The sequence below is a fragment of the Octopus bimaculoides genome, chromosome 7 (assembly GCF_001194135.2).
Source record: "Octopus bimaculoides isolate UCB-OBI-ISO-001 chromosome 7, ASM119413v2, whole genome shotgun sequence".
Taxonomy (NCBI): Eukaryota; Metazoa; Mollusca; class Cephalopoda; order Octopoda; family Octopodidae; genus Octopus; species Octopus bimaculoides.
Genome location: NC_068987.1, coordinates 6,139,039 through 6,150,708, shown reverse-complemented (window position 1 = coordinate 6,150,708; position 11,670 = coordinate 6,139,039). Strand labels below are relative to the sequence as shown.

The 11,670-nt window shown below is 35.3% G+C and overlaps 1 protein-coding gene across 2 annotated transcripts in view; it reads left to right on the top strand.

Moving 5' to 3' along the window:
- The window catches only part of LOC106870668 (uncharacterized), a 32,952-nt gene extending 24,980 nt beyond the window's left edge, over window positions 1-7,972 (top strand). For both annotated transcript variants that reach the window (XM_014916818.2, XM_014916819.2), the window contains 2 exons: window positions 473-973; window positions 3,903-7,972. In XM_014916818.2, coding sequence (XP_014772304.1) covers window positions 473-973; window positions 3,903-4,915 — 1,514 coding nt within the window. In that variant the 3' untranslated portion in view covers window positions 4,916-7,972. The remainder of the gene's footprint in view (window positions 1-472; window positions 974-3,902) is intronic.
- Window positions 7,973-11,670: the final 3,698 nt, after the last annotated feature.

The following is an 11,670-nucleotide window of genomic DNA, read 5'->3' as shown; positions in this document are numbered from 1 at the left end:
ACACACACGAAGGGTATCCGGCGGAAACTCCCAAGTCAATATGACCTTTCATGTAAAAATTTAATAAGCGTGCATCCCTAAAAAATATTGAGCAATTCTGCAGTTTAGTGTTGTTTTTACATACAACTTTATACGAAGGTAATTTGTTTCGTTAGATGTGCCCTGCAGAAAGTCCCTTTGATTAATATTTTACTCTAGGGGACCCTCATAACCATTCAATGTCTAAAAGATCCTCTTGTATTTTTATAATTAAATTTGATAAGATATTGTATAAAAAAACTAAAAAAATATTTTATGTATTGTAAAAGCATAACCAATTTATTGTGCATAAATTTTAACAACGGAATCTTATGTGAATCCCTAAGGGTCATGTGGGCGCCGGTTGGTAACCACTGCTTCAGGTTTTATAACTAAATAATTTCTTAAAGCAACGATATATTCTAATTTAATGAGACATGATTTTATTTTCTAGGCTACAAAATATCTTCATCCCAAGTGATAAGTGTCTATGTGGAGTATCTTCACGACGTCTATCTCGTCTATTCTTTATCAAGCTTGGGATACGTATACGTTATCCCGATTTTACCAAATTCCCAGCAGCCTGGAACAAATTACTTCAATTTCACGGTTATTATGAGTCATAACAACAACACCACTTTAACATTAACCACACCGCCATCATATGATCCATCGAAATCAATATTAAAACCATTCGTCAATACCTCGCCTTCTTCTCACGTCTTAGTTCTCAATGAGTCTGAGACGGTTACTATTTCATGCCAATGCAATCTCTCGGGTTTTCGTCTCGTCGCTAACCAGCCAGTGTTTGTGATCTTCGGACAATATTCAAAACACCAAAACGATGAACATATTTTGATGATTGAATCACTTCAACCGGTTTCAACTTTAACTGGGCAGTATTTTGTGTATGTTCCCAACTGGATCCAGATAAACTCAATACTTTATATCATGGGTAAATATTTTAGATTTTATATCATTTGTTTAATTTATTTATGTCTGTTATTTTTTACTTGTTTCAGTCATTAGATTGCAGCCATGCTACAGCACCGCATTAAAGCATTTTAATCGAATGAATCGACCCCGGGACATATTTCTAAGCCTGGTACTTATTCTATCTGCCTCTTTTGCCGAACCACTAGGTTACGGGGACCTAGACATACACAAACGCCGGTTGTCAAGCGGTGGTGAGGGACAGACACAGACGCAAAGATGTACATACTCACACACATATACACGCATGCACACACGCGCACACACGCGCACACACACAAACACACATATACGATAGGCTTCTTTCAGTTTCCGTGTACCAAATCCACTCTCAAGGCTTTGGTCGGCCCGAGGCTACAGCAGAAGACGCTTGCCCAATGTCTCACGCAGTGAGTCTGAAACCAGAACCACGTGACAAGGAAGCAAGCTTCTTACCACACAGCCACGCCCGCCTGCACCTACGTATGTTATATGTTATTATTTGCTGTTGCCCCGCGCAATTTTTGCTGCTGGATAAACATTTATTTATAGGCGCACTTGGCTGTTTGGTGGTTAAGAAAATCACATTGCAATTACGAGATTTCGGTTTCAGTCTCACTGCGCGACATTTTGGTGTTAGTGTCATCTATTACAGCCCCGGGATTTTCTACTTCGTGTTCAAACTTTAAAAAATATCAAAAACAAAAGTATTTCACCTACTCCCGTGTGTGTGCGATGTTTGTCTGCAGCCCATCACCTGGCAACAGATGGTGGTCTGTACGTACCCGTAATTTAATGGTTTCGAAAAAGAGACAGCTAGAATAAATACCAGAAAGTAAGAAAAGTAACTACTGGTATTGACTTGTTCAACTATAACCCTTCACGGCAGTGTTCCAGCATGGCCGTAGTCCAACGACTGAAACAAGTCAGAGACGATAATAGAAAATAAGAAAAGATATATACAAATTTTAAAAGATCTCTTTATTAAAAATCTTTCGATTGACTTTCTATTAACGTTAACGCGTGGTTGGCTATTTATTAGCCAGTGATGGTCGTATATCTCCTTAAAAGATGCGCTAATGAAATTTCAAACGCAATCTGCCAGAGCTGCTAAATTCTCTGGTCTACAAATAAATTCATTATTTTAATGTTCAGATTTTCTTTTCGTTTTCCTCGTCTTCCTTTGATTTTGTTCAAGTTTATACCTCTATATATATTCCGTAATTTTCTTAATATTACTTTTCGCCTTTTATTCACACCAAGATGAAAGTTGATGTACACAGTAATATGTTCGCACCGTATACGTCACTTTTAGTTGTCTCAAAGGTAAAGTATTGTCATACATCTGCAATTTTATTCTCTCCCTTCAGGGAAAAATGTAATACAATTTATATCGCCTCATCTTTCATATATTCAATTGTTTCTCCCCTCACGCAGCCGACCGACGATCTAACAAGGCACAAAGAGAGCGTATGTGTGTTCGATATTGTGTACAACACTCGAGCTGCTTCTAATTCATATTTGGATTTATCCCCACGTAGGCATCCTTCGGGTTTACCAGCAAACGGTTCTTGCACTATTTTACATGTAATCATTGATAAGCTATTCAAGTTGCATCAGGTTCGGTTCGGATTCGTGATGTTAATAAAGTCACAAAATTGACGACACAGCGATGTCCATCGACCCTGAACGAAGCTTGGCTGAGTTGTCTTGCCTGTCTGTGATTGACTTTCCTCTCACGCAACCGACCGATGACTAACCAGCATAGCGCATACATTGTGCATGTGCGTTCAATATTATTATTATTATTACTATTAAGGCGGCGAACTGGCAGAATCGTTAGCACGCCGGACGAAATGCTTAACGGTATATCGCCCGTCCCTACGTTCTGAGTTCAAATTCTGCCGAGATCGACTTTATCTTTCATCCTTTCGGGATCAATAAATTAAGCACCAGTCGAGTACTGGGGTCGATGTAATCGACTATCCCCCTTCCCCAAATTTCAGGCATTGTGCCTATAATAGAAATGATTATTATTATTATTATTATTATTATTATTATTATTATTATTATTATTATTAAATATCCCCCTTCCCCAAATTTCAGACATTGTGCCTATAATAGAAATGATTATTATTATTATTATTATTATTATTATTATTATTATTATTATTATTATTATTATTATTATTATTATTATATATATATATATGTTTGTGTGTCTGTGCTTGTCCACTCCCACCATCGATTAATAACCGATGTCGGTGTGTCTACGTTCCCTTAACTTAGTGGTTCGGCAAAAGAGACCGCTATAATAAGCCCTGGAGCTGACTTTTTCGACTAAAGGCGGTGCGGTGCTCCAGCCTGGCCGCAGTCAAATAACTGAAAGAAGTAAGAGAATAAAAGAATACCCTACTCAGAAAAACTATTTGTAACTTGTCTGTTTTCCATTTAATCCATTGATACATTAATACTGTAAGTCTGCATTTCTTTTGACTCTTGTGTATTTGCGAGACCATTTCTGTCTTTTGGTGCCGTGGCTGAATTTCGATTGCAGAATCCTTTACATTCTTATTCTGTGTAAATGCATAAGAGGTGTATACTGTGAAGAGGTACAAAAGCGTTATCAGGAAAGACAATAATTTCAACATGATTGATGTGGGTTCAATTCCAAGAAATTCGTGAATTCCTTTCGATCTCACGTTGACTTCGTTTACGCCGAAAAATAATGATGAAACACATTTATATAACCTGTATAGGCATACATGTATAAAAGAATACATGTATGGATAATATATTCTCATGTGAAAGCAGAAATTAGTGTGGTTGGCTGAAAGAGGGTCAGTAATGAAGACGTATGTTGCACTCCATAGCATTTGCACAAAATTAACCTATTTTTTTTCTTTTCGTAGCTTTACAAAGTGACACCAAGATTACATGGCGGACAAAAAACGGAGAACAATCCAAGACATTAGAAGCTTCCCAGCAGCAGCTTTCTTTATCTCTTTCTGCAGGAGATTTCGCTTTTATTCACTCGGAAAAAGGAGTCTTGCTGCTGACTCACATTCACCATACACTGAACCAATCTAACGCAATGACGCTGCATTGTATTCCACCAACTTTACAGTATTTAAACTTAAAGTATCTGTTATTAGCTTCAAGCAGTGTCTATCAAAGCTTTACTTTTATTCTTTACAATCACTGCAATGGTTCTACTGAAGCGACACCAAATCTTTTGTCAGTGCCAGTATTGAATAACTCTAAACATTTCACTGTTTACAATCGTTACATTGCAGAATGGTCGATTACTTACCCAAATCAGAGTAAAAATTCAACAATGCAAAAATATTTGAAATCTGTGTCATTTTATGGTTATTTCGGGATGGTGAACCAAACTTTTAAGCGAATGTATCCATTTCCGATACATTCCTTTCCAACGATTAATTGTCCAAACTTAACTTTGATTTCGATTTTAGAATCGATTTCTTCTTCGAATATAAAGCGAAATTTAATTACCGATTCATTCACATGGCTGAATCCATCCGATGTAGCATTGTTGACCAACATACAACTATCCACTTTGTATAGGTTAGATTTGGGTAATGGCATCGATGAGGACTGCGACAGTAGGACAGATGAAGAACTAAATAATCAAAAAGACGACGATGGCGATGGACTATTTGATGAAGATCTTACATTTATAAAAGGTTGCAAGCTTCTTGGTCTCTTCTCGAATGAAGGAAAAAGACTGCAACTGGTTCAGAGTATGTACAGTAAACAAGAGGAAAGTAATATCGTAGCGTTGGTCAGCTCCTTAGGAGCATCATTACTGGCCGTGTTTATATTTTTAGCCGGCTGCCTGTTTGTGGAGAACTGGATAAAACCTCGTGCACAAAGAACTATATCGCCTTCATTTGACACATGAAAATAGTTTATAGTTGCGTCTTTCTTGTAATAAATCTTTTGATAACCAAATCAATATGTTAGCCGTGAGAAAACAAGAATGCGTCGACTTCGATTAGCAATGCTTTCATTGTCAGATTAACGGACTGCAGTAGTCCGTGTAAAAAGGTTATTTACTTATCGACTCATATTTTAGTTTATCTTTAAGTAGCGACGAAAAAAGTATTATATTCTTATGTCATAATCCGTCCAGCTTGCATATAAGAGCTATTAAGGGATAAAACTTACTTTAATAATGCACAAAACGTAATTAGAAAGTGATTTGTTAGCAAGATATGGTGAGCTCAGTTTTGGGAACCAGTTTCATGATAACCTGTTTGTATCCTGCCCCTGCATAAAGTATTTTTTGTAGGATCCCAGAAACCTAATTGGATTAAAAGAAAGTCAAACTTATAACGTAAAACCGGTGCTTCTGAGACCACCTAGACTAACCTATTATATAAAATAATATTTAGCAGCACAAAAGAATCCCAATTAGACTATACCGTAAGAAAATGCAATATATTATTCTAAAGCATATGAAGGCGGCGAGCTGGCAGAACAGTTAGAACGCTGGAAAAAATGCTTAGCAGCATTTCGTCCGTCTTTACGTTCTGAGTTCAAATTCCGCCGAGGTCGACTTTACCTTTCATCTTTTCGGGGTCGATAAATTATAGAGTTGCTGCATAATTATTGCGGCTTTTTTTCAACAAATTTTATTCAACAAAGACAATAACAACATGTAACAAAAACACATCTTTAAATGATTATTCCGAAGCATATTCACTATCTACTTCAATTACTGCTTCCAATTTGTTCGGCAGACGGTCAAACCACCATTCAAAGATGTTTTTGTTAACTATTGTTATTGTTTTTGTTGAATTAAAATTTGTTGAAAACAAGCCGCGATTATTATGCACCACAGTAAGTACCATTGAATCACTGGGTTGGATGTAGTCAAAATTTCAGGCCTTCTACCTTTAGCGGAAAGGATCATTTATAGATTTATCTACGTCTAATTCCACCGTTAAAAACGATTTATAAAATGCAATATATTCTAAAATACCAAAGATATCTATCTCAGACTGTCTATCAATTTATTATAATAAAAGCAAATGACCAGCTCTATTACTTACGGACGAATGGTATAATTGTGCTTATTCAAAAAGACAGCTGTAGGAAAAAAAAAAACTGATGCGATAGAATTGTAGTTTTGAAATCAGCCAATTTTAGTCTAAATCAAGTGAAAAAGCAAACTCAAGTTCAAAATTGTTTCCCTGTTCTTAAAACCAAAAATAGAAAGTAGTTTTATGACCCACCATCCGTTACGCGCTGAAGGATATTACAATGCATGAAACAAATAGTCACCGAGTTTTCAAGTACAGCTAAGACTTAATGGCTTCCCGATTATACTCAGTAAATCTTCAATATTAATTAAAACCAGTAGCAACAGCTCTTAAATTAAGATAACGCCATGGAACAATTAAAGGAACTTATTAAATGAACATTGTTAATGAGTATATTAATTAAATGGCTATTACGCAAATGAATATATGTTCGCTTACTATCATTCCTACATCGACCTTTCTCCATGAATAGCCATTGAAAACGTCTTAATTATTTTTCATTATCCGCTCATTCTATACGAAAAATGTTATATTCATTTCTAAGTATTTTGTAATATATTTCTCCATTTAGCGAATAAATAACTTTTTTGTATATTAATTTCTTTAGACCATTATGTTATTTAAAAGTACTCGTCTGGTTAGTGTTGAAGCCAACTTAAGTTAGCTGTAATGGACAAGAGATTGCTGGTAGGACTCTTCGTAGGCAAAGATTAGTTCAATCCTAGATACTCTACACTCAGGTCAAGCGTGAAAGTTAAGGGTCAAGACGCTTTTGACCATGAGATACTCGCTAATGAAATAAAAGTGTTTCCGACATTGTAATAGATTCAGAAGACCTTTCAATACCTCTGAGTAGCTCCTGCATTTTCAGTGTGGGGACAATCATCTCGGAGTTTTAGTTCATCTATTGCCTCCCTTTAGTGAATAAATAATTGTTTTTCTATGTATATTACTCTATATTATTGTGCTACTTAAATACAGTCGTCCAGTTAAGGCCGGTGGAATGGTTAGTTCCGTTAGGTAATAACTAAGCTCTCGGTACCGTCTGCTTTTCTCTAATGACTTTAGGTAAATCTAGGAATTCGTAACATTCTCTTTTATAATAAAATGAAACTATTCTGTTAGATATTTCTTGAAACTTCATTTTCAACCTCTGTAAGAAGATAAATACGTTTTACAAAGATAATATAATTCGTAGGAGCTGCAGTAACTGTAATTCTTTCAGCGTTGTCCGGGAGATCCATTAAAACAAGGCAGGGCACCCAACTTCATAAGAATGTGCACACTAATGTACTAAACTCTACTAGAGACGATCTTATTTCTCTGACTTCAAAACACATTTTTCATAGTTCACCAATAATCTACTGCACAAATATCTTAAGCGTTTGAAGTGTTTTGTTACAATTTTCATGCTAAATATTTAGTTAACAAATAAAATGATGGAATGAAACATTCACTAGCCTCCAGTGCTTTGCTTTCTTTCTCTCTTGCGTCTTCAAGTTCTTTTCTCAGAGATATATCTATATCTCTGTAAGAACTTTCCCTAAAAGTTGTTTGAAACTTATCTAAAAATTGTTAGAAACTTCCCTAAATCCATTGTGTAACTTGAGTTTTAATCAATTTTACGTATTACATCTTCGTTTTAAAGTACCTTTAGGAGAAAATAAGAATAATTATTTTTGATTATCTCTATTGCTGGTTAGAAAAGAAAACTCACGACGCATAAAAGGTTGTTCATGTTGCATAAAATGTTTCGCTGAAGTAATGATTTTTTTTCTCTGTACAGTTTCTTTAGCAACTAGTTTTATTTTAAGTGGAGTAATTAAGTCAATGTTGTTATGCATCTTGGAATGTTCTTCGCTATATATATATTGATCGATGATAATAACAATTTATCCAACAAAATAAATAGTTTTGCAATAAAATGGTTTCATTTAAATTAATTGATTCTTATGAGATGTTTTTTTTTTCAATCAACCAATTCACTCCATCTAATTTATTTTTGCCTCATACAAGTAAGGTATATTTCCGATGCAAGAAAAACAACAACAGGAGCAGTAACAGCAGTAGTAATAACAGCAGCAACAACAACAACAACAACAACAACAACAATAACAGGAGCAGCTGTGGCAGTAGTAATAACAACAGCAAGAAAACAGCCACCACAAAATGATGTTTTATGAGAGCAAAACTAATTTGCACTTTCTTAATAAATAGTTGTTTGTTTGTTTGCCGAGAATTACATTTATATTGACTCTCCAGAATATTTCATGCTAGAAGCTTCAGATTTCCTGACTATCAAAAGCTGACAAACGTTCCCTCCTCCTCTTCCAATGAATGTTCGACAATAAAACTCAATTGTCACGTTTTGTTCGAAGAAGGAAATAACTGTCCACATTAAATACAACGACTGTTACTTACTGTTATTGTACACAATCGTTTAGGAGTTTCTTTCTCTGTTACTAAGATACTACCGTATGTTTCTCAGATTTGTATTGGATGATGCGTTCAGGAAATGAAAAAGCTTGAGTAAAATTTGGTGTAGAGGAAACACATGGACGTCCATAAATACCAGTAATACCCATAAATTATTTGGAAATGTTAGAAATCATTACCTGTCAAGTATTCATCTACAACAATAACGACAACTATAACAGTAGCAGCAGGGACAACGACTGCAGCATCAACAACAGCGGCATCAACAACAACATCGTTAAAAACATCAACAACAACGGTAAAAAACCCCCGGCAATATCTTCAACAACAACAACAACAACAACGAGAGTATCATGATCATCGTCATCATCATCGACAACAACAACAACGGCAACAGCATCATCATCATAAACAACAACAACAACAACAACAACAACAACAACAACAACAACAACAGCAGCAGCGATAAGAAGAATAAAAACAAAAATAACAGCATCATCATCATAAGCAACAACAACAACAGCGAAGAATAACAACAAGAACACAGCAGCAGCAGCAACAGCAATAACAACAACAACAACAACAACTACGATTTCTTACACCAACTCATTGATGTTGTTTTAGAAAATTTCTGCAATTAATTAAAATGGCTCGGATCATTTACATCGATTTTCTCTTCCACTTAAATTAGCAAATAATTAAAAAAATATTTCGTACGCATTGCCAGCACGTGTTACCGGGTTCAGTTCCACTGAGCGGCACCAAGGACAAGTGTCTTTTACTATAATTCCTGGTAGACCAATGCCTTGTGAGCGAGTTTGTTAGACGGAAACTGTACGGCAGCATGTCAGACTGACGAGCTAAGTTTCTGTCAGAAGCCTAGGAAACATTAAGCCGCAGGGAACCGAATCAATCCACTTTAAATAACTACAGTATGAGAGCATTGTAGCTTCTATTTCTAGCAATGCAAGTGCTTCCTAATACCCTAGTCACATTTAGTCACATAATTATAATTCTTCTTTTTGGTGAAACATTGCAGCCTGTTGTTTCTATTAATATATATGTGTATATATATATATATATATATATATATATATATATATATATATATATATACACATATATATATGTGTGTGTGTGTGTGTGTGTATGTATGTATGTATGTATGTATGTATGTGTGTGTGTGTGTATATTTATGTGTGTGTGTGTGTTTGTCCCCTAGCCATCTCTTCACAACCGATACTGTGTGTTTATGTCCCCGTAACAAAGCGGTTGGGCAAAAGAGACAGATATAACAAGTGTTAGGCTTACAAGGAATAAGTTCTGGGGTAGATTTCTTCGACTAAAACCCTTTAAGGTGGTGCTCCAGCATGGCCGCAATCAAATGACTGAAACAAGTAAAGAATAGATATATATCACTGGATTCCACACAGTTTCCGTCTCCCAGATTCTCTCACACGGTATTGGCCAGCCCAGGATTATAGTAGAAGACACTACCGAAGGGGACCAGACAGTGGGATTGAACCTTAAACCATGTGGTTGTGGAAACAAACTTCTTAATGCCCAGCCACGCCTGCGCTTATATCCAACCCAACCAACATCTATACGTTGTTGTTTATCAGGTTGACGTTCACAGAATGAAATATATTTAATTAACAAGTATGGCGTTGATGTTTGCGAGTAAGCCGCACAAACGTTATTTACTTATGTACTTATTTATCATTTTCTAAAAATAAATGCATTTTGAAAACAGTTTCCAATAAATTGATTGATTTCTTTTTTTTCTTCTCCCTTCAAAAGCTCTAAATCACTTGTCTGGCTATGTGTATAGAGCTATTTCTAGCGAAGTTCAAAAGTAGCAAGGAAGAGAATTATCTGCTGTTTGTTTCATTCGTTGAATTTCATAGAGAGAAAGGCTTTTATGTCTTACGTATTCGCTTCCTTATAATTTTCTTGTTAAATTCATTTATCTATTTTTATTTGTTACAGCGGATGCTGATAAATCATTTATATTTTGGCGGCAGGAAAGTAAGTTGAAATTACAAATAAAAATAAAATGAAATGTGAAATGATGCTATTACGGAAAAATAAAAGTAATACAGTTGTTTGTTAGACTGGTGTGTGTTAGAGAGAAAGAAAAAGAGACGGATAGAGAGAGAGAGAGAGAGAGAGAGAGAGAGAGAGAGAGAGAGAGAGAGAGAGAGAGAGAGAGAGAGAGAGAGAGAGAGAAGTGAGGGTTAAAGAAAAGGAGAGAAAGGCGACAGAACAAATAAACGTTGGAAGAAGAAAGGAATGAAAGTTGAAGAATTGATAAGTTATTGAAAAAAAAAGAACAAAAAGAAAAAAAACTAAGAAACTAACAAAGAGACTTCGTTTCTTCAGCGTGGCCATAGCTATAATTTAATAATTTTGAAAGGAAACATATTTGTATGTGCATATGGAACAGCATAAAGACCTGTAACGGCATACATATACATACAGATACTTAATCACCTATATCCAAACATATATATACTGACACAGACACACAGACACACACATATACATCGTAGATCCTACACAACCTCATACAGACAGTTAATTCTACACAAATACAAACACAATCACATTGATAGAACATTTGCTGTATCTTCCGAATCAATAACAACACATGAATGATAATACACTAAATGAAAATTCGAATAAAGATATCACTAACGCATTGCTAATAAAATCTAAACAGTTGGTGCATATATCAAATCTAATTCGTGCCTAACTGCATATTACATGCATGTCGTGTTTTATGTACCTCCATATTGGCTTCAAATTTTGGCCCAAAGCCACTAAGTCCAGAACGTAAAGTTAGAAATGTTGCTGCTAAACAATATTTTCCGTTGTGGTAACAATTCTGAGAGTTTGTTGCTTTATCCCATTAAGTCCCAGAGTACTTAATTTCCTGAATATTATTTTAAAACTTTTACAGATGATTGAAAATAGGTTAAAATGAAAAAAAAAATATTAAAACTCCTTTACTTCAAGTAGAAATGGAAATACTCGGTGTCCTATAAATAGGACACTGAGACAATGTGATATAGCTTATTTAATTGTCAAACGATGTTGGGGGGACAAACATAGACACACAAACACATACATACATACATACATACATACACAGACAGACACAGACACACACACA